This window comes from Gymnoscopelus braueri, assembly GCF_963280865.1.
Source record: "Gymnoscopelus braueri genome assembly, chromosome: 6".
Taxonomy (NCBI): Eukaryota; Metazoa; Chordata; class Actinopteri; order Myctophiformes; family Myctophidae; genus Gymnoscopelus; species Gymnoscopelus braueri.
The window spans coordinates 12337987-12362912 of record NC_137607.1 but is presented as its reverse complement, the minus strand read 5'-3'; the positions used below and the strand labels follow the sequence as shown (position 1 = coordinate 12362912).

The 24926-nt window shown below is 43.8% G+C and overlaps 1 protein-coding gene across 1 annotated transcript in view; it reads right to left on the bottom strand.

Annotated features, from left to right (window-relative positions):
* cdh24a (cadherin 24, type 2a) overlaps window positions 1-24926 on the bottom strand; it is a gene marked incomplete at its 3' end in the record, with an annotated part of 105910 nt that overhangs the window by 58662 nt on the left and 22322 nt on the right. Inside the window, exons 3-6 of the mRNA XM_080430452.1 lie at window positions 17521-17815; window positions 15945-16064; window positions 13505-13672; window positions 7540-7721 (exon numbers count right to left, since the gene is read on the bottom strand). Of these exons, the coding sequence (XP_080286578.1) occupies window positions 7540-7721; window positions 13505-13672; window positions 15945-16064; window positions 17521-17815 (765 nt within the window). The remainder of the gene's footprint in view (window positions 1-7539; window positions 7722-13504; window positions 13673-15944; window positions 16065-17520; window positions 17816-24926) is intronic.

The following is a 24926-nucleotide window of genomic DNA, read 5'->3' as shown; positions in this document are numbered from 1 at the left end:
ATCTTTTTTTTTTTTTTTTTCATGAATTAGCCCATTCAATCCAGGAAAGCATCTGTGTCATTTTAGATTTATTTGGCTATTCAAAAATATCAGATATACTTAATCCCCAGAAGCAAAGATTTGAGTTAAAAATGTTAAAAATAATATATAAAAATTCAAACTAAAGATTTGCAAAATAATTCACAAAAAGTGTTTAAGAAATGGTTTTGGATTATTTGATTGATTGAATACTTTATTAACAGTTTGCAAGAAAAGCACAGGAAAGCACAGTTTAACGCAAGGTATTAAAGGAATAGTTCACCCAAAAAATTGCTTATTTCCTATCGATTAGTCACCCCATGGAGACTTGAATTCATGGATATGTTTTTGTTTTTGTCGCATTCCTAAGCCAATAATTTGATGACGAGCAGTGGGTTCCGGTAGGAGACAGAAAGAGTCTCCTTTGTGTCTCCTACCGGAACCCACTGCTCGTCATCAAATTATTGGCTTAGCAATGCGACAGAAACTAAAAAATATCCATGAATTCAAGTCTCCATGGGGTGACTAATCAAAGTCATTTTGGGGTGAACTATCCCTTTAAGAGGATTTAAACCCAAGAAAGCACTGTTTCCATTGGGGACCTGTGTACTCAATCCATCGAAACATTCAATGATAGACAAATATACAATACTATGCAAAAACATCATATAAACGAGTAGTAATCGAAAGGAAGAATATTTACAGTAAACAGTTGGGGGGGGTTAGGCTTTGACTTTTTACAGGGACATACTGTACATTAAGGTTTCCAAACGGACAGCGACGCTATACTGTATGTCTGCTCACTGCAGATAAAAAAGGAATCTTCTGGTTTACTTTAAGCCCTGGCTGGCAAGGTGAGAGGAGTTGATCTGTCAGTAGATCACTGCAGATCTGCCGGATTTAAACTGAGAGACAGCAGCAAAATGTGCTACTGTGTGATAGCTGTGTGTTTACCAGCGTCTATCAGCAGCTCTGATGGAAGCTGATTAACCCATTAAGAACGGGAACACATCTGTGTCATTTTTAGATTTATTTGGCTGTTAAAAAAATCTTGAAAATGTGTGCAAATCTTTGAATATACATGTATATTCAAAGATTTGCACGCATTTTTTAAAACATTAAAACGCCGATCTGTGCTTCTGGGGGTCCCTGGAACAACATATTTTGAGATGGGGGTCCACGGCCAAATACATATAATTTTGGGTGGTCCTTGACATGGAAAAGTTGTCGCACCACTGATATAGCAACATACTGTTAGGATTTAGAAAACATTTTAGATAATATATTTGGCCACGAACCCCCATCTCAAAATGTTTTGTTCCAGGGACCCCCCCAGAAGCAAAGATTTTAGTTACAAATGTTCGCTATGAAAATATATATGTTCAAAGATTTGCACATTTTTTTTGCAAATCTTTTTGCAAAGTTTTCCAAAATAGCAGATCTACAAGCTCATAGCGCGGCACTCGGTGCCGCCCTATGAGCTTGTAGATCTGCTATTTTTGAATAGCCAAAGAAATATCAAAATGACACAGATGCGTTCCCGGTCTTATTGGGTTAAAATGACTTCACTAAATAATCTGTGTGGCGGCTGTTCCAGCTAATCACATGACTGACAGAGAGACAAGAGACAATGCCTGTAGGAAACATCCTGGATCACGGCCCGGCCTCGGCTCTGTGGTGGAAAGTAATTAAGTACATTTGCGCAAGTTCTTATACTCGAGTACCATTTTGAGGTACTTCGGGCAGAAATCTACTCCACAACATCGCAAAGGAAACGTTTTTTTTTTTCACCACTACAATTATTTGAAAACTTTAGTTACACTACAATTTGTAGTCTTAGATTATAACTATTACGACACGTTAACCAATTAAGCCTTATTTCATATTTTGGCTATTCGAAAATAGACGATAAGCAAGCTCAGAGCGCGTCGTGATTTCTTAAAACGTTGTATTGTTAATAGCTTTTTTTTCACTTGTTTACTTTAGTGAAATGGGTCATTCATTATAAGAACATTTACAGTGGTACTTAGGGGTGGGACGATATGGGTACCTCACGATACGATATGTATCACGATATTAGGCCCACGATAACAATATATATCACGATATCTGAAAATGCCGATATATTGCGATATCACGATATATTGCATGAAATTTCACCAACGATATATCACAATATCTGAAAATATCGATATATTGCGATATCACGATATATTGCATGAAAATTCACCAACGATATATCACGATAGTCCTTGTATTCAATTCATAAACACATAAAATAGCACCAAACAGTTCAAAATCATCATTACACAAATACAGAGTAGGAAAAACAACGTATCACAAACTTTAAAAAAAAAAACTTTTTTTTTTTTTTTTTTTTTTTTATAATATCGATATTTTTCGGGAGGATATCGATTATTTATCGCGGGAGAAAGTATCGCGATATATCAATATATCGATATATCGTCCCACCCCTACTGGTACTATACGTATATTTTTGTACATTTACTCAAGCAAAATGTTGAAGACATGCAGAGCCTTTAACAGAGTATATTTGTACATTGCGTTCCTAATTCTTTCAGTACTAAATGTTGAGCACTTCCTCTTCCCCCACAGAAGGACAGCGTAGGAACATCCTTGGAACGGGTCCCACCACCGCTAGGCTGAGTGTCTCCTCTTTACACACACATCCCACTGCTCCACTTTTTGTCAGATCATCCCATTCAATCCGAGAACGCATACTGTGTCATTTTAGATTATTTTTTTAGCAGATCTTCAAGTAGTGCGACACTCTGTACTTGAAGATCTGCTTTATCTTTTTTGAAAAATCGTGAACATTTGAGCAAATCTTTCAATATGTTTTTTAAAGCGAACATTTTTAACTCACATCTTTGCATCTGGGGGATTCTACAAATGTCTTCTGTTCTTATGTGGTTCTTAATCTTTTTTCTTGTCAAGGACCCCCAAAATGATATGTATTTGTCTGCGGACCCCCCCCCCCCCCCATCTCAAAATATTTTGTTCCAAGGACCCCCATAAGCAAAGATTTGAGTAAAAAAATTAATTATATTTTCAAAGATTTGCACACATTTTCACGACTTTTTTTCCCCTCACAAATAGCAGATCTACAAGCTCATATGGCGCGGAGATCTATAGTGACACAGACAGATGCGTTCCCGGATTGAACGGGTTATTATGCCGGCGCTCTTATGCAAGACAGGGAGGATGGAGCTCCTCGTGTATTTTTAATACTTTTATTTGGACAGAACAAATTGGTATGAAGGAGGAGCGATCACAGCGTAGAAGACAACATTACTGTGTGTGTGTGTGGGACTGAATTTAACACAGTCTGTGTGGAGCACAGAGGAAGAATTATACTGCATTGTTATTATGGTTTATATTTAACCATCACTTAAATTCTCCGCTAGGCCTGATAGCTATATTGTTGTTTTGGTACAGCTTGTCCTTGTAAAGCGACTAGAGTAGAACTATGGTCTGATCTCTGTGCTCGTTGGCAGAACTCCCGTAAACCACCGACCTGTGATGTTGTACTTCTCCCCATGATATATACATTAAAGGGATAGTTCACTCAAAGACAATTCTTTTTTTCTATCGATTAGTCACCCCATGGACTGGGTATTATTTTGTTTTTGTCGCATTCCTAAGCCAATAATTTGATGACCAGCGCGGACCGGCAGGCAGCGGTTCCGGTAGGAGACACAAAGGAGACTCTTTGTGTCTCCTACCGGAACCGCTGCCGGTCATCAAACGATTGGCTTAGGAATGTGAGAAAAAAATATATATATTCATGAATTCAAGTCTCCATGGGGTGACTAATCGATAGAAAAAAAGGTCATTTTAGGGGTGAACTACCCCTTTAAATCTAACCTGACACCGTCAAATGGAAGAAGCTTGCGACACACATTTGTTTCACAGCCTACTTCCCATCTGAGACTCCGGACGCAGAATCGATGACAGACAGTTTTTCTTTTTTTCAAGCTACTAGGCAGGTGATTGGATGATCCCGCCCCTAGCAGCCGCTGATTGGTTCGGACACGCAGTGTTCGGCCATCTCTACTCCCTGCGCAATCCCAGACCTCACTGAAATCAAATGCAAATGAGATTTCCCGAGGGAGGGGGTTTACCAGGCTAGTATCACCACCTAGAATTGTCTCGATCACCCATTGCCTCATGAATTACTGACTGATCGAGCATTCCGCGACAGTACCCCAACAAAACACACACACACACACACACACACACACACGCACAAACCGGTTTGTATTACTTGTGGGGATTACATTTTACAATGCCAATTTCATGAATGCCGTTATTAGCTTTTTTTGGGGGGGCATTTTTAACCCTAACACTAAACCCTGGCTCAGTGATGCCGTAGATGGGCTACTATCTGTGTGTGCGCCCAACTAAAGCTGGCCTTACACTACAGGATTCTTTCAATCTTAAACGATTTTGAAATCTGGTAGCATCACACACTACAGGCTAATCTTCTAAGATTATTTGATCAGATCATCTTAACGGCACCACACACTACAGGATTCTATCCAGATTCTCAGGCTAGCCCAAACACAGCAATAATAAATAATATAATAAATACAAAATATCACCGGCTACGTTGGCCGGCTGCCTTGCTCCGTGATATTATTATAATCATTAGTAGGTATTATTATTTTTTATATTAAATAAAGTTACACAACTTTACAATAGTACATTTTCGACCGTTTTAATCATATTTAAAGCTTTGTATGAGCATACACGGCGAATCAATTCAGTGTTTTTTCTTTCGACAGCCAGCTGCCGTCCTGAGCTGCACCTCGCAAAAAACACACGCGCGCGCACACACACACACACACACACACACACACACACACACACACACACACACACACACACACACACACACACACACACACACACACACACACACACGCACACACGCACACACGCACACACACACACAAAGGGGCCTGTTGCCTGACCACGGTGCATTGCGTCAGAGCCGATATACAAGCTCACAACGCGTCTCATCCGCGGCACTGGTGGTCTTCTATATCGCATAATGTTATCCGCTCGACACTATCGTGCAACAAAAAAATAAAGCAGGCTTGAACTTGCTGTGCAGTGGCATGGCACAGAGAGACTTCCTTTGCAACATTTTGCTAAATCAATGGATTTAAGAACTATGAAGGGTGCAAGCTGTGTGACCAACATGAAAGGTGGAGCATAACAATGATCAGTATTTATACCATAACATTGCAGCAGCAGCTACAATGAAGATAACAGCGAGCCAAGCCGTCATCTTATCAGATACTGTGTGCAAAATACTCATATCGCAGCTCAGAAGTTGTACATGTCACAAAAGATAGACAGACAGTTTAATCTATTGGTTGTGTTATAGTAGCCTACCTATGAATCAGTCATTTTATTATTCAGTGAATACAGACAGACAGACAGACAGACAGACAGACAGACAGACAGACAGACAGACAGACAGACAGACAGACAAGACATCCACCACTACAGTTTCTACTTGCTGCTGGTCAAAATATTATCCTCTTGATCCACACTTAGTTCCAGTTTTGAGCCACAATTGCATAATTTTATCTCAGCTGTTTTGGGGCAGGTGTTCCGGTTACCATCGCGGCCGCATCACCGACACGAAGCCAACATAAACACGTAACTCGGCACTGACAAAGTATATATCAATCTGGGAACCCAGAACCAAATGAGAAGGAAAAACAGCGCCCTCTGCTGTTTGTACTATCTCACTTGGCTCTGGGACAATGACGACGTAGCACCCGTGCGCAAGGAAACCGGGGTTTTGGTCTGCCTTCAGCGTTTCACTTCCGGTGGTGCGACTATGTTTTCATTCCCACTAACAATATTTCTACACGGAACACTAACACCACTTCTCCCAGAGAACATGGATCGTTTTGGTTATAAGCCCACTTGTTTCTATGATGAAAGAGCAAGTTAAAATGTGAATATCTTTTCGTGGTTTTGTCTGCTCCGCGGACGCTATTGTTAAATTAGTTTTGGTTGGTTTCGAGTGGGGAAGGATCGGCGGACACGTAAATCCCGCCCACTACATTTGATTGGGTAAAGCGCGGCCTGCTTCCTGATCTGAAGGCACGCCCACTTGTAGCCCAGTGTGTATGTCACAGGGTGTTTGGAGAGCCAGGGTGATTGAAGACAGAGCGCTTGTTTTTAGGCACGGGGCTTCGGGGCGATGCGGGGCTTTTCGAGACAGGGTTTATTAGAGAGGCTCGCGAGGAGGAGGAGGAGGACGGCGCTGCGAGGCGGGGGGTTATTACGCGAGGCTCGCGAGGAAGAGGAGCCTCCTCCTCCTCCTCCTCCTCCTTGCGTTTTAAACCGTCCCGTCCTCTCCTTCTCTCCTTCTCCTCCTCCGAGGAGGAGGAGAAGGAGAGCGCGGAGAGGCGGGGCTTTGATGCGCCGACGGAGACCTGTCTTTTGTTGTTCCCCCCCACATAGCAACCAGGAAGCTACGTTAGGGGAACCATAATATCTATGAGGGGAACGCTGAACACGCGTTCACACGCACGGCGCGCCGACTTAGTGGAGCTTGAGGCCGAGGAAGCGCGCCCTCGCGCCTCCAGGCGCGAGTGCCCGCGGTGACCGGCCGACGCTCCACTAGTCGACTCAGCGCCGTTTGATTTGTAAACCGATAGGGACAGAATAGTTCTTTTCATGGATCACTGTGTGTGTGTGTGTGTGTGTGTGTGTGTGTGTGTGTGTGTGTGTGTGTGTGTGTGTGTGTGTGTGTGTGTGTGTGTGTGTGTGTCAGGGAGAAAGTAAAACAAAAACCAGAACACAATAAAAGTATCTAAACAGTCCTGCTTTCAATAAACCAAAAAAAGCATGAGCGCGTGCGCGTGTGTGTGCGCGTGTGTGTTTGTGTGTGTGTGACTGTGTGTGTGTGTGTGTGTGTGTGGCCATATATGTTTGTGCACAAGCCTGGCTTGTGGCTCCCTCTAGTGTTCCTTCTACACAATTGCTGGGTGGGTGGTAAAAACGAGCGAGCCTTCTTCAATCACCCTGGTTCTCCATTCACCCTGTAACATGTACACGTTATGACGAACCTTCACGACAGATTCCAACGCAGAGCAGAATCTGTTCTTGAGAGATTAAGTATATATATACACAGCAAAACCTGTTTTTGAATCCCATTTCCATGATATCATGGTAAAGTTATAAATAATTCATAGAAGTATTTTGATAGTAGTCTATATGTTTTTATATTATTTTATATCTCAGTCCCCACTTTTTTCTTTTTTTGGGAGATTGCTCTGCGTACCACCAGAGGGGGCCTCGCATACCAGTATATGCCCCCCAGATACTCAGGAGGGTTCGCACACACGCACGCACACACACTAGCATGGTATTGCCCCCCCCCCAGGCAGTTCCCACTAGTGCACGCACACATTAGCGTGTTATTGCCCCCCTCCCCAGGCAGTTCCCAGTGCAGCGTGGCTCATCACTCACCTTGTTCAGCACGATGACCGCCTCGCGGTCCTTCCCGGTGATGTTGAAGGTGTCCGCCTCCCCGCTGTCCAGCACGCTGAAGTCCAGCAGAGCGTTCTCCTCCAGGTCTCCGTCCGAGGCCGTCAGGCGGCCCACCTCCACGCCCGGAGCTGCCAGCTCCGAGATGGAGAACGACCACACGCCTGGAAGGAGAGGACACCAGTGTTGATTTAGTTTTAGTCATATTTTAGTCATCTGAAATAGTTTAATAGTTTAAATTAGTTTTTGTCTAGTTTTAGTCAACTAAATCTACCGTTAATGTAGTCGACTAAAATGTATGTTGGCGGTGCCTTGATGGCGTCGTAATGGCTGATTTTACCCCTTGTTGCGTGCTGAAAATAGCAGATCTACAAGCTCACAACGCGTCGCAGCGCGACGCGTTGTGAGCTTGTAGATCTGCTATTTTCAGAGCGCAACACCCGAGCGCAACCAAATATGAAATGACTTGTCTTTTAGTTCTACTGGATCTCTTCTCCACTCGTCCCTCACTGACATTTTAGTCTAGTCTTTATTTGTTGACAAAATTGTCAATATATTTAATCTTAGTTTTAGTCATAGTTTTTATTTAGTCCGGTTGAGGGGGGCGACGCCGGACCGTCCTGCCCCCCTCAGTCAAGACGGATGTGAAAAATATCTTTTTCAAATTAAAATAATGTCAATAATAAAATATACAACTCCCTTGTGTGCTGGATCGCTTTTCTAGTGATATTGCAATAGCAATAAGTCAGCAAGGTGTTACGCAAATACGTAAGCTTACTATTGGTTGTCTGCTGAGCTCCCTCCTCCCATTCATTATTACGTGTTTGCGTCACAAGGTTAAAAAAACTCCCCTGCACAGGTGAAGACTGGGGGAAGCATCGTGTGGTATTGTTGATGAATGTAAACTAGGTGCGCAGTTTCTAAATGCAAACGAAAAAAAAACTGTGAGAATCTGCTGCAAGTGCAACCACCTCTGTTCCTGGGCGCGCAGCAAAGCACACGTTCACTCTCTCTTTCATTTTGTGTACTCAATCTCTTAAATTATTCAATGCCAATTTCGGCTCGTATATCTTGAAATGTTAAGAGACTCGGTGTTTGGCTTGACTTTGTACTTGATGTTTGCACTCATAGAATAATTTTATAATTTATCCTGGTAAATTCCAAATGTTATCAAAGTATTTCTGGTATGGCATCGCGGCACCCACTTTGAGAAAACCTGATATAGGGTACAGTATATAGGGCAAAGTGTATAAGGCTTAATGTGTTAATTAAGGCAGTCAATACACTGTAGAAGAGATACATGAGAGAGAGAGAGAGAGGAGATACATGCAAAGGCTCTTGATCCAGATTCAACAACATGCAACACATTGCAAGCAATGTAGCAGTGAGATACTGTAGTGCCCCCAGAGGATGGGATCTACTGTAGGGTCCCCAGAGGATGGGATCTGTAGCAGATAGTGTAGTGACCCCAGAGGATGGGATCTGTAGGATTAAAGAACTCCGGCATACGCAGAATTTCGCCCCATATCCAAGCAATGTTCATGTAAGATGAGGATGTTGTCTGAAAATCCCCACATTCCACACGTGTGGGCTGTGAAACTTTAATTATATGGTTGCTGTCGGGGGGGAAACCTTGTATGTCCAAAGCCGCTCCTTTTTTTATTAATATTCTTTTTAAACATTTAAAAAAAGTGAAAATAGCCCGATCTACAAGCTCACAACGCGTCACGGTGCGGCGTGTTGTGAGCTTGTAGATCTGCTATGTTCAATACTGTTGTGTGTCACTCTTGTATGATGAAGTGGAGCATTCATTTATGAAAAAAACATAAAAAGTTGAAACATGGAAGATACAAGGTTTCTGCCTGACAGCAACGATATCCAACACACAGCTGGCAAACATAACATGGAAACATCCTAAACAACACAAGACGACGTTTAAAGGGCTATATTTGCCTTTGATAAACTGACTTCACTGACTAAACATCTAAACAGTAATCACACCGGATTTAATTAACTGGTGCTACAGTGTAACCATAAAACTGTGCAATACTTCAGTAGAGGGCAAGCGATTTTTGCATTTCATTTGCATATTTTGGTATACACAAGAGGCCAGAACGTTATCTTAAAAAACATTAATAGTGAAATATTAAGACTCCCGTTAATGATCTCAGCTAATGAACCGATTTAAAAAACCATAACAGTCTGGCGTGCTTCCTCTGACCTTTTAGTCTGAAAATAAAGCCTGAATTATATACTTTGAGGTACGATGATGTCACGCGGCAAAAATAGGCGACCTACAAGCTCACAACGTCACATTCTGCGGCGCGTTGTGTCCAGTGGTGCAATATGCTCATTGCCACGCGGTACCACGGCATCCCGCCAATCTTTTGAGCAGGAGCACGCGCACGCATATGCACGCACGGATGTGCACGTGCGTACCCGACCGTGATAGTGCCTAGTCCACCTCGTGTATCGGTCAAAAACAACCATTCACACCTCTTACCAAAGCTTACAAAAGCTAGCGAGTGTCAAACAGCATGAATTAACAGAGGAATGACCCTGGCTGGATGCATATATTGGATAACAGTGGCTGATGGGATTCATGAACTACCGGTAAATTACAGTATTACACTATTTACAAGGTAAAAACTAGTCATTTCCTTGACTAGTGGGGCACAGTGGCGTAATCGGTTGCGCTGTCGCCTCACAGCTAGATAGTCCTGGGTTTGATTCCCGCCGGGGACGCTGTGGCCGCTGGGGGCGTGTTCTCTCCTCCACGTCATCAGTGCCCATACCCTAGGTGGGGTTGGTGAAAGGGCCTTTCTGTGTGGAGTTTGCATGTTCTCCCCGTGTCCCATAGGGTAGGTACCCTCACAAAAAACATGCAGTAATCCTGGTCTCTATACTGCCTCCCCCTGGCCAGCCGGGGCGCCTGTTGGAGGGGAAAGGAACTGGTTGGAATAACTTGTTCCTTCTACGTGCTACGTCCAACCGGGGAAACTCCCCCCTGTCAGGTGATAAGAAAGCGGTTTGCTCACTCCTCATGCATTGAAGGAAGCATGAGCCCAAGTTCGGGGCTCTCCCCAGGCTGGCAGAGGGAGAGTAGCGGCCAGGATTTACAAGCTTAGGCAATTGGCAAAATGGGTTACAAAATCATGGGATAAAAGATTTTGAAAAAAATAAAATGCTTCAAAAACACCAGTGAAAACAGCTGTCCAGCCAGCTGTTGTTTACGTATGGATCGCTCTACGCGGCCCTGGCCGTTCGAAGGCCTCCAACGAGGGAGGCAGTCATCTGCGTCAGGTTTTTGTCATTAGCTCGGCGTCGGTCTCGTCGGCTGATGAATGAAGCCTCTCTGTGATGCTGTACGCCGCGCCGTAACCAGCCGACAGAAATCGATGCTATAGGCAGCCCCGGTGCTTTCATTTAACCCTTTAAGGCTTGAGGTTTCCGATTCTACAAAATGTCCTTTAAATCCTAACAGTCTTTTTTGAAAAAAACGTATGTTTCTATATCAGTGGTTCTCAATTTTTTTCATGTCAAGGACCACAAGATGTATGCATTTAGCCGCGGACCCTCATCTCAAAATATGTTGTTCCAGGGACCCCCAGAAGCAAAGATTTGAGTTAAAAATGTTCGCTTTAAAAATAACATATTCAAAGATTTGCACACATTTTCTCGATTTTTCTAAAATAGCAGATCTACAAGCTCATAGCGTGGCACTCGGTGCCACGCTATAGAGCTTGTAGATCTGCTATTTTTGAATAGCCAAAGTGTAAAATAATGCTTTTTAGCTCAAAACACAGATTCGTTCCAGGTTTTAATGGGTTAAGGCTACAGGGTGCACACACACACACACACACACACACACACACACACACACACACACACACACACACACACACACACACACACACACACACACACACACACACACACACACACACACACACACACGCACACACACGTCTCGGTGACTACTAATGATGCATGCTAATAATTCAAACGCCTCCGAGAAAACGCTGCGATCGTTTTAAAAACACACCTTCTTCTTCTTCTCTCCACTGGCACGTACGTTCAAAGTGAATGCCTAATGCCGCTGTTTGTCGAAACACCCACTTGTTGGCGTTGTTGTCAAACAGACAAAATTAATGACCCCGGAGTGAAGCAGGCAGCAATGAGAGAGAGAGATGCAGTATAATATATATTGGAAAATAAATAATGAAACTCCGCCGCATTTGGAAATATTAAATTGTCCCAGTAAAGCTGCGACGACGCCACGGCGCTGTATATCAAAAACAAAAGGGGCGGGGGAGGGGTGTGGGGGGGGGGGGGGGGGGGAGTTGGTGGCTGAGTGGTCTTTAAACATTAAGATGAATGGCAGTAACACAAGAGAGTGTCACAAAGCCGGGGAGCTAAAGAACAGAAGAGGAGCCAGACGAGGGAGAATAGACCCCACAGAGAAAAGGCATTGTGTGTGTGTGTCTCTCTCTCCCCAGCGTTAACGCATCACATTCTGCAGTGATTTTACTGTCTATTGAAGCGGAAAGCACTGAACTTTAAGATGAAATATTCATTAAAAAGAGAAAAGAGTGAATGTGGAAGACCGGGGGAGAATAGAGAGAGGACGGCCAGGCATTATCTTGGACTCTCTCTTGCGTTTTTTTGAACCTCTGCTAGGAGCAGGCAGGTGGAAAGGACGTGTTTATTGAGGACATAGTCATGCTAATAAACCCTGACAATGTGTGGTTGTCATATTACCATCGCTGATAAAAAAGAGAAGCTTCACACAGGCACAGAAAAATGAGGAACTAACTACAGATGGCATCATGCAGATCTCTCATCATGGGCATAATGTGTTTCTTATCTGACTGTAATTGTGAAGACTTTCCACTGATTTACAGTGAATTACCAGTGGTGGAAAAAGTATTTTTTTTTTAACTTAAGTAAAAGTATCAATACTGCAATGTAGAAATACTCTGTTACAAGTAGAAGTCCCATATTCAGAATGTGCTTGAGTAAAACTACACAAGTACTGGCATCAAAATATAATTAAAGTACCAAAAGTAAAAGTACTTATTGTGCATAATGTCACATTCACAAGTTCAAAATGTATTAAACAATCTTTTGAAAATAGTCGATCTACAGGCTCACAATGCGTCGCATTGCGACGCATTGTGAGCTTGTAGATCGGCTATTTTCAAATGGATGAAATATATATAGGGCTGAGTTGGTAAGTTTGTTTTGTAATAATAATCCAAATCTACAAAGTAACTAGTAACTAAAGTATTCATATAATTGTAGTGCTTAACCCTCACCTGTCTAACCTTAACCTTTATCCTAACCTTAACCTCATCTTAATTCTCTAACCCAAAACTTAAGCGTAATTTTAACCTAACCCCAAAAACTCTTTAATTCTAACCATAAAGCTAACCATGAGTTAACCGTAAACGTAACTTAATTCTAAACCTAAAACTTAACCGCTACCCTTAACCACATGAACCCCAGCATCACTACTCTGGGTACTGTATATCATATTCATAATAGATGAACATTCAGCAAAAACAATTGGTGAATATTTGCCAAAAGTGTAGGTAGCCGCGTTGTGAGCTTGTAGATCGTCTATTTTTGCTCTTTCACTAAGCATACAGGGTTTAAGTGCTTAATTCTGACCATAAACATAACCCCTGAGATTAATTCTAATTCTAACCCTAAACCTTACCCCCTGGCTCTGAAGAGCCAGAGTGTTGAAAGATAAAACCTCTCCTCACTTTGCTGGATTTCCCACAATCCTTGATCACTTTTGGTTCTCACACACACACACACACACACGCACACGCACACGCACACACACACACACACACACACACACACACACACACACACGCACACACACTTAACACATCCAGTAAGTGGTGATAAGTGGTGGCCTGATAGCGGTGCTTACTGCGCCGGAAGCGAGGGGGGTTGTCGTTGACATCTGTCAGCCTCACGGTGACCGTGGTGGTCCCCGACAGCCCGCCCAGATGGCCCCCCATGTCTTTGGCCTGGAGGACCACCAGATACTCGTCCTGGGTCTCTCTGTCCATGTCAGGCACAGCCGTCCGCAGGACACCTGGCGGTGAGACAAACAAGGACGATGAAAGGAGAGTAAATCACAAAAAACCCACTCGACGGCACAGACCGCGGTGACACCATCCTCTCTTGTCCACACTGCCATCACAGCTCTGTGATTACTGTCACGCCATAATCCCAAGCCACTTCTCTATTTTTGCTAGGGATGCATAAAAGGTATTTATGGCTCCTGCGTGCGCCTTACACGGCCCGCTAGCACAGATATAACATATGGTATCTAAAGTGGACACAGCGGGATGCGTACAACGACCAGTATGCTGTAGTGATTAACGCCCAGCTGGGGAGCGTTATATCAGGGGAAAAAATAGCTTTTTGAAAGGGATGCGCGTGTGTGCGTGCGCGCGTGTGTGTGTGTGTGTGGGTGTGTGTGTGTGTGTGTGTGTGTGTGTGTGTGTGTGTGTGTGTGTGTGTGTGCGTGTGTGTGTGTGTGTGTGTGTGTGTGTGTGTGTGTGTGCGTGTGTGTGTGAAGTGGTGCAGTGCTCATTGTACGTGGTATCAGTCGCCAGTCTTTTGAGCAGGAGCACGGGTGTACGCACGTGCACGGCTGTGCACGTGCGTACACCCGTGAGAGTGCGTCTACCTCGCGTATCGATCAAAAACAACCATTCACACCTCTTCCCAAAGCTTATACAAGAGCTGCCGGGTGTCAACAGCGTGAATTAACCCATTCAATCCGGAAACGCATCTGTGTCATTTTAGATTTATTTGGTTATTACAAAATAGCAGATCTACAAGCTCATAGCACGGCACCGAGTGCCGCGCTATGAGCTTGTAGATCTGCTATTTTTTTTTAAATCATGAAAATGTGTGCAAATCATTGAATATACATATATTTTTAAAACATTTTTTTTTACTCAAATCTTTGCTTCTGGGGATTCTACAAATGTCTTCTAAAACAGTTTTAGGAAAAAACTTAAGTTGCTATAATATCAGTGGTTCTCAAACTTTTTTTCATGTCAAGGACACCCAACATAATGTGTATTTGGCCACGGACCCCCATCTCAAAATATTTTGTTCCAGGGACCCCCCAGAAGCAAAGGTTTGAGTTTTAAAAAATCGCTTTAAAAATATATATATTCAATGATTTGCACAAATATTCACGATTAAAAAAAAAATGCAGATCTACAAATTCATAGCGCGGCACTCGGTGCCGCGCTATGAGCTTGTATATCTGCTATTTTTGAATAGCCCAAAGACATCTAAAAATGACACAGATGCGTTCCCGGTCTTAATGGATTAATTGTGTGACCTGTTAAATACTGCAGGTGTAGACACACTGTCAGATGTTCTGAAGCAGTCCAAGGAGAACGTTTGGATAACAGTGGCTGATGGATTCATGAACTACATTAATCACAGAGGTGACGTCTGCAAGGTAAAAACAAGTCATCTCTCATTATAACCACTGTTTCAGATGTCATAGAATCCGAGATACCTTTTGACCCCAGGATTTGGATAGTGGGTGATGTCAGTTTACTTAATGTGAACTTTCATAAGAGGTGTTTTATTTCACTTGCCTGAAAAATTATCCTTGAAAATTCGCCATCACAAAAGCATTGGTTGAATGAACTTTCGTCTCATTGTACTCCTGAGAAGATCCTGTATAATGTAAGGAGAAGACCAAACAAAATGTGGGTCTATTTTCTCGATACTCTGCCTTCAATAACTCCTCTTGGTTGAGGTTATAACAAGTTGCTGTTACCGCGGGTTGTTGTAGTCTTTGTTGTTTATTGTGCCATTCTAGGGTGGGGGGAGGGGTTGGAGGAGAGGGTTGTTTTTTGTACTTTCGTTTTTCTATAATTGTCTCTTTTTTTTTTACTTTTTCTCGTGTGTAAAAATGAAAATGGATGGATGTACTTTGTACAGTGTCAATAAATAAATATTTACAAACCCTCCCCCAAAATAAACCTAGTCATTTCCTATACAAACATATTTCCTACTATTTATGTTATCTCGTAAACCCAAGTAAATTTTGTCACACATTATTAAAGTAAAATGCATGCGCGTGACGTGCGTGCGACGTGCACGTGACATCGTTAAAATAGCGTCCCACCAGTAAAAAAACTCACCACTACAACTGTGTGCGTGTGCGTGTGCGTGTGCGTGTGTGTGTGATGCTTAGAGCCCTGCAGTAGACCTGTCTGTGAGTCCAGAGAGAAGTAGTCCTGTCCCTGTCTGTGTGGCGCATACACCAGCCTGACACACTGACCTGTCTGTCTGTCTGTGTGGCGCATGCACCAGTCTGTCACACTGACCTGTCTGTGCGTCCACAGAGAAGTAGTCCTGTCCCTGGGTGATGGCGTACACCAGCCTGGCACTGTTGCCATATGTGGGGTCGTCTGCGTCACTGGCTGTCACCTGGATGACCGATGTGCCTGTTGGAGAGAGAGAGAGGGGGGGGGGCAGAGTGGGTGAGGAGGGGGGGGGGGGGGATCTCTGTCTTTTTTCATTTCCAGGACCCCTCCAGTTCGATATGCATTAGACCACACTCCCATCTGATACGATTTTTTATCATATAGGTCCATTTTGTTCCATTCGTATGCTCTCAGAATTACAGACCGGTAAGGGGTCCATTTGGTTCCGAACTATCAATCATTTAGCTGCATGGGGACCACCTGGAACCCCCACAAGGACCCCTGGGGGGTCCACGGACCACACATTGAGAACCGATGTGTTACACACCATTAACAAACACCCGAGGATGTAGCCGAGCCGAGGGGAGTTGGGGGGGGGTGCTAGTTGCTCTCGTGCGTACCCACGAGAGTGCGTTCATCTTACCTCGCGTATCGATCAAAAAACAACCATTCACACCGTCTGCGAGTGTCAGCGGCGCAAATTAACACGAATGACCCCGGCTATAGATGCATATCAATGATCCATTGTGTGACCCGAAGCACTGTATCAAATCAAATCAATCTTTATTTATATAGAGCACATTTACAACAATCGCAATCGACCAAAGTGCTGTACAAAGCAACAACAAAGTCACATGACGCCACATACATCAATCAGATAGAAAGACATAAACTCAAATGTGATTAAAAGCTAATGGAAAAAAAGCATGTCTTTAGTAGTGATGTGGGCTACTTTTAAAAGAGGCATAGTATCAGAGTTTCTGAAGCAGTCCAAATATATAAACATTTATTTGGCTGATGGATTCTTGAATGAACTCAATTTACAGAGCTCTGCTGGATAATGATGTTGTACTGTACAGATGACAACACTATAAAGTATCCCCACTATGCAAGTAAAGGGAATACAATTCCATATAAAGCCTATTGTGGGTTAATGCTCAGGCCTGTCACAATTATTACATGATCGCCTAATCGCAATTATTTGACATAATCGCAATTATTTTGCATAATCGGCATATTCGTTTCCAAGTTGAAAAATGTTTACGATTATGACGATTATGAAAAATAATTGTGAAAATAGCAGATCTACAAGCTTACAACGCGTCACTTTGTTAAGCTTGTAGATCAGCAATTTTTATTTTATTTTTTATAACCTCATTATTAAATCTGTCAGTCATTTCTTTGTATATATTATGTTAGTTATTTGTCATATCTGACCTGTGAAATGTTTGTTTACGAAGCCTAAAAGGCCAAAACATATTTTTTTTATTCATAATGTTCAATGCCAAAAACACAATTACATCGCAATTATTTGTGTGACAATTAATCGTCAACTTAAATTTTGTAATCGTGACAGCCCTAAGTATGCTTACATATTTAAGAGGTTATTTGATCATGTGCATGTTTGCGTGATGCATAGCGCCCCCCACAGTTAAACAATCCCCACTAACAGCCCTGATACAACGCCATGCAGTACCTATGTTGGCCATCTCGGGCACGGTGGCGACGTAGGGCTCGTCGGGGAAGACGGGCGGGTTGTCGTTGATGTCCTGCACCCGGATGATGAACTGAGAGGAGGGCTCCAGGGCGTGGCCCGTCTGCCGGTCCGTGGCCGTGGCGACCAGGCGGTACTGGTCCTTCTCCTCGCGGTCCAGGGACTTGGTGACGTGGATGTTGCCCGTCTTGCCGTCGATGACGAACACGGAGCCCACGCCCTCGCCCTCCAGGGTGTACTTGGTGTGGCCGTCTCCCAGGTCCATGTCGGTGTGAAGCTGCAACGCAAGGCAGGGCAAGGTTTATTTTGTAAAGCACATTTCAACAACAAGGCTATTCATTGTGCTTTACATAAAACTAGTGAAATGATAAATATGTTTTTCACAATTTTAGAGCATATCCGTAGTCATCATATGGGCATACCTAACAATAGAAGCTAATCTTAATTAGCCTACTTCCTGTGAACGCAAACGTGCTGCGTGATGACATAGATACACTTTCATGAATATAAATGAATATCACCTGTGTGATTCCCATAGCTGCACGGTCCTCCAAACACAGCTGATTTTAATTACAGAACTACTCCGTTTTGAATCTCATTCAAGACGACGTCCAGACGGCGTATTACTCATTGTAAACTTAATCAGCACACTTGAATATGTATCTGAAAACATTTTAGAAATAAGCAACTTGGTAACAGACATTCTGTGCAGTGGCCATCTCTCTCTCTCTCCCTTGAGCAGCCTGCCCCTGCAGGCTATAAACAATAACACTGCGCACCATAGACATATAAACGCCGAGGTAGACGCCTCCTCCCGGCTCTGAGGCGTCTGTATCTCTGGCGTGCACAAGCTACCGCCCTCCCTCGGGAAGTTTCCACATGCGTCACAGAAGGGGACGTTCAGTAGGCCAATCAGAGGCCTACTGAACGTCCCCTTCTGTGACGCGCGTGGAAACCTCCCGAGGGAGGGCGGAAGCGATGCGAGGTATTGCGATACAGGTCGCTCCAATGAACTGCAGAGGCCAACGAGGTATCTCTAGGTTTCTATATCTATGCTGCGCGCCACGTGAGTGAGGTTCTACCATGCCATAGCCTGAAGGGATGGAACCTTCTGATTGGTTGCGAGGCCGCTTCAGGCTGAAACTTTAAAATAAAAATGACCGAAAATGTCATTGCACCGGATCTTTAAGCAAAGGAAACATTATAAATGGACATTTGAATTCAGTAAAAGGGAAGGGGGAAAACAAAGAAGGTAAACACCTATTTGCTTAATAGGAAACTCAGGAGCAAACAACACAATATAAAAGGACATTTGAACACAGCAAGAACTAAAGAAGTACAAATAAAACAGAGAAACATAAGAGAGTAAAATTACAGTGCAGAATAATAATAGTAATAATAAAACACTTGAGTTGCAGCAGACCTGCAGTGTTCAGGGAGTTTGTTCAGATATGTGGAGCATATAAAGTGAACGGTGCTTCTCCACGTTTAGTTCTGTTTCTAGGGGCATACAGTAAAGCGCTGACCTGTTCCACACCACCCCGAGAGGTCTGGATGATTCATGATATCGTACAAGATCAGAAAATGTATTTTGGCCCTAAAACCATTCGATGCTTCGTAAACCAAAAGTACTGCCGTTTGTTTCTTGAAATGGAACACTTAATAAAAATATGACACCCACTATCTTTATCTGTTTACAACCGGGCACATTTCACACATCACATACCTCATTAATGCTCATATATCTGTCTGGTAAAGTACAGTAAACACTGCAGACTGCGGAGAAGAGATAGCTAACGTCAAAACAAGACGTTGTGCACAGGGAACGCATGGGACCAGCCAGGGCAAGCAGATAAAGAAGATAAATGACAAACAAACACACCACACTGGGACATCGGTGAGGGCAGCCATCACGTTAGCACATTAAAGGGATACCTCACCCAAACTCCAATCGATTAGTCACCCCATGGAGACTTGAATTCATGGATACTGTTTTGTTTTTGTCGCATTCCTAAGCCAATAATTTGACGACCAGCGGACCGGTAGACAGCGGTTCCGGTAGGAGACACAAAGGAGACTCTTTGTGTCTCCTACCGGAACCGCTGCCGGTCATCAAATTATTGGCTTAGGAATGAGACGAAAAGAAGAAAAAAACGAACGATAGATAATTTTTGGGGGTGAACTAGGCTTATCCCTTTAAGACCTGAGGCCGATTCTACAAAGCCTTCTAAATCAGTGGTTCTCAAACTTTTTCATGCGCCAAGGACCCTCAAAATGATATGTTTTTGGGCGCGAACCCCCATCTGAAAATGTCTTAAACCCCCCAGAAGAGAAGATTTGTGTTAAAAAAAAAAAAGAAGTAAAATGTAAAAAAAATAGCAGATGTACAAGCTCACAGCGCGGCACGAAGCTTGTACATCTGCTATTTTTCGAGAACCAACGTTCTAAACCAATGTTCTAAATCCAAAAAGTTTTCTGAAAAACATGTCGCTATATTAGCTAAAATGACACATAGAGACGTTTTCGCAAGTTTTAACGTGTTGTGGACAGTCAGTCCCGTGGACATCCCACGTTCAGACATGTTACGCTGCTGTCACCACAGCCCAGATGTTTGCGTCTGTCCTGCATGTCTTCCTGTCTCTTCCACCCATCTGCCTCCGTATCTTCCCCTTCTAAAAAACCCCATCTGCCTGCCTGTCCCTCCCTCCCTGTCCCTGTACCATTTTAGAACTCACTTTCTCCTCACATCCCCGCACTTGCCTGACTTTATACTCCTCAGTACAAAGGTGTTGCGCGCCACAAATTGCAGATGACTACAAGCTATCTGCGCAGAGTATAAATTAAGCATTAGGCCTTTTATCTTTTGACAAGCTATACCGCACTTATTCAGAATGTCCATCTGGTGGTGTTATTCTCTCTCTCTCTCTCTCTCTCTCTCTCTCTGTCTCTGTCTCCCCTTTCTCCTTGACTATCTTCCTTCCTGGTGCAGAGTGCTCGTTCAGTATTTAATGGCGGAGAGGATATTACTGTGTGAGTGAGCTGGAGATGGGTCCAGGGGCCAGACACACACACACACACACACACACACACACAAACACACACACACACACACACAGAGACGCGTGCGCGGCGCGCGCACGGACGCACACGCCCGCCCGCTCGCTCACACACCGAAATAGAAAGCTAAAGAGATTAGTCAGCTTTCATCATACCGCTCTTTCTGACCAGGAACCTTCACATCTGCTCTGCCCTTAAGGCTCCATACTGCACATACTTATTAATCCACGAGGCTTTACTCCACCACAGCACTGCCCCCCCGAACACACTTTCTGCCCAGGCAGAACCTGGACTTAACCCATTAAGACCGGGAACGCTGTGTCTGTGTCATTTTTAGATTTCTTTGGGCTATTGAAAAATAGCAGATCTACAAGCTCATAGCACGGCACCGAGTGCCGCGCTATGAGCTTGTAGATCTGCTATTTTGGAAAAAAATCGTGAAAATGTGTGCAAATCTTTGAATATATATATTTTTTAAAGCGAACATTTGTAACTCAAATCTTTGCTTTTGGAGGTCCCTGGAACACAATATTTTACAAATGTTCGCTTTAAAAAAGTATACATTCAAAGAGCTGCGCACATTTTCATGATTTTTCAAAAATAGCAGATATACAAGCTCTAGTCTACGAGCTTGTAGATCTGCTGTTTTTTGAATAGTCAAAGAAATCTAAAAATGACAGAGATGCGTTCCTGGATTGAATGGGTTAAGAGAAGGGCTGAAACATTGACCATTTCAAATTTGTAGTTGACTTTATACATCTATATCGTCTCTGTCGGCTGGAAACCTCATCATGTCCAAAACCGTTACTTTTCAGGATTCAAATAAAAAAATAGCAAAAGATCTACAAGCTCAAAACACGTCGCTTCGCGCCGCGTTTCGAGCTTGTGGATCTACTATTTATTTTATTTTTTTACAACATTTTTATCCCACAATTTTGTAACCCATTTCTTCACCCAATGCCAATGCCTAAGCTTGTAATCCTGGGCGCTACTCTCCCTCTGCCAGCCTGGAGAGAGCCCCGAACTGAGCTCATGCTTCCTTCAATGCATGAGGAGTGAGCAGGCCGCTTCTTATCACCTGACAAGGGGGGAGTTTCCCCGGTAGGACGTAGCGTGTGGAAGGAACACGTTATTCCAACCAGTTCCTTTCCCCTCCATCAGGTGACTCCGCTGACCAGGGGGAGGCAGTATAGAGACCAGGATTACTGCATTGTTTTTTGTGAGGGTACCTACCCTTGGAGACACGGGGAGAACATGCAAACTCCACACAGAGAGGCCCTTTCAACAACCCCACCTAGGGTATGGGCACTGATGACGCGGAGGAGAGAACACGCCCCCCAGCGCCCACAGCCCCGGCGGGGATTTGGCGTTAATTCATGTTAAAATTAATTCAAAGTTAAAATATGGAGATAAGAGGTTTCTGTATACGTATGTACGTACATACAGTATGTACTGTATGTATGTATGTATGTATGTATGTATGTATGTATATACATAAATACATACATATATACATACGTACGTACGTACGTACGTACGTACGTACGTACATACATACATACATACATACATACATACATACATACATACATACATACATACATACATACATACATACATACATACATACATATTTGTACATAATATCATTTCTTACTGTGTCGTGATGGGATGTATTTTGTCTCATGATGAGGCAAAGATTGCCTCATGTATTGCAAGAATGCATGATGTGTGGATGGATGAGCATTTTCTTCAGCTTGAGAGCGTTAACACATCCTCAGATAATAAAGCATGTTAGCCGTCATCTGTTCATGCCAGCAAGGACTCAGCAGCACGCTACGCTACGTGCTGGGAGAAAAGAAACCTTTTCTGTGTGTGTGTGTGTGTGTGTGTGTGTGTGTGTGTGTGTGTGTGTGTGTGTGTGTGTGTGTGTGTGTGTGTGCGTGCGTGTGCATGCGTGCGTGCGTGTGCATGTGGGGTTGTGGGGTTGTGTGCGTCTGCGTGTGCGTGTGCGTGCGCGCGTGTGTGTGCGAGTGCGTGTGCGTGTGTGTGTGCAGCCATGTGTGTGTGCTAGACAGCTAGAGGGTCAAGTTAGGGATTATACAGTAGGAAGTCATGATAACATACAAATTGCTAGATTGAGGGTGCGTTTTCATCCATTCTCACGCCTCCTCCACCACCCTCCCATTTTTGTCTCATCCTCAACGCTTCTGTACCGCAAGACATTTTTGGCAGCCACCCCCCCCCCCTCCCCCTCCGCCCACCCCCCTTTTTCATTCTCCTCTCTATCTTGTCGGCTAAGTCTGGCTGTACATTCAGCAGTGATGGAAAAAAACACCCTCCTCACGCAAGTGTGGTTTGAAATGTATCCACTTCCACAGAAACAAAACTGTAAAGAAACAGTCATGTTTCCATGATGTCGGGGACTGGAAATCCCACAGGATTTGTCTCCCCTGGCCTGCCACTCACCTGCATGTCCCCTTTGATCCCCTCGTCTCTATCTCACTCATCCTTCCTCCACTTTAACGTCTGTCTGTCTGTCCTCTGCTCTGTCCTTCTGTGTCTCCAAAGCGCCTCTCTCTCTCTCTCTCTCTCTCTCTCTCTCTCTCTCTCTCTCTCTCTCTCTCTCTCTCTCTCTCTCTCTCTCTCTCTCTCTCTCTATCCTCTCTCTCGCGCAGACCCTTGAAACAGAATTTCAAGGGTCAATTATACGGCTACAACACCAGACTTTCGGCCCCTCTGGCAACTCAAGCTCCAATCTCGATTTCGACCGCGGCCCTTAACCCACTGAGACCGGGAAAATCATCCGTCATTTTAGATTTTAACCACTTTAACCATTATCTTATATTTTGGGCTGTTCAAAAATAGCAGATATACAAGCTCATAGCGTGGCACCGAGTGCCGCTCTATGAGCTTGCAGATCTGCATTTTTGGGGGGGGGAAATGTGTGCAACTTTTCTACATTTTCTCAACTTTTTCATGTCAAGGACAACCCAAAATGATATGTATTTGGCCACCGACCCCCATCTCAAAATATGTCGTTCCAGGGACCCCCCAGACGCAAAGATTTGGTAAAAAAAAATAGCAGATCTACAAGCTCGTAACACGGCACTCAGTGCAGCGATATAATTGCCATTTTTGAATAGCCAAAGTGTAAAATAATGGTTAAAGTGGTTACACAGATGCGTTCCCGGTCTCAATTGATTAAAGTTGCACTTTCTTTTCAAATCTAAAAAGAGGGACGGGGGGGCCGTGTTGTATAAAGTCCCTCATGATGCCCGAGATGTTTTATTACCAGCAATCAAGCCGGTGGAACTGCTTCTCACACATTGGAGCGAAGCTCAGCTGCATCTCATGTGACTGCTGATTGCAACATCCCTCCCTGACTGTATCAATAACCGCCCGTGAGGGGAGATTAAACATTTATGAGGTTTACACAGCGCTGGTGAGAAGAATCCAATCTGGGGTGTCAGTGTAAAGTATGTTAGCCGTAGCTATACGGCCTGGCAGTGGGCCCTGCTAGCGTCACACCATGCTAGATATAATCCACACTTTTTTGCCTGAAGCTGCCAGCAGCCGCATTAGCCACGGATAGCCGGCCTGATTGGTGCTTTACCACCAAACACCCCCGCCCCCCGCCCCGCGCCCCCCTGCCCAGGAGAACGTGGTGGTTCAGGTGCACCGTGTTTTAACACATCAAGTGCCAGAGTTTTTCTTTTAAACAGGGGACATCCAGTTCCACCACCGTTCTTACCGTTTACACTGATCTGTTTAGAGCTGTAGAAGCCTCCACGAGGACGCGGGTGTAAACAAAGAGGGTGTGTGCGCGAGGGTCGAGGGTAACGACTGGAACAATAATATTTCTAACGCGATCCGCCATTGCAGAGTGATCGCACGTCGAAAAATGGCTTGTTTTCACCACGGTAAAAAAAGATATGGAGATATGGAAGCTTTTTCTCCAGATCCTATCATTGGAGAGGACGGAAGAGAGACGTTTTTTGGGCCCTTGTCACATCCGTCCATTCCATTTTACAGGGACCTAGGATGATTCCTGAGTTGCGTTAGAGCGCCCCTTGTGGAAACAAATTAAATAAATTGCAAACAAATTAAATAAATTGCAAACACGAGAATTCTCATTTATGGCACTCAATGTGTTAAAACAGTCTCAAAGTGGGGTCTGGCGGAGACCCCCAGAGCTCCTAGAGGAACATTAGTTAACAACACATCACCTGAATCAATTTATCCACTTTAACCGTGTTTTATAATTAGGCTATTCGAAAATAGACAATTTGCAAGCTGCACTTGTTGCTTGTGGATCACCTATTTTTGAA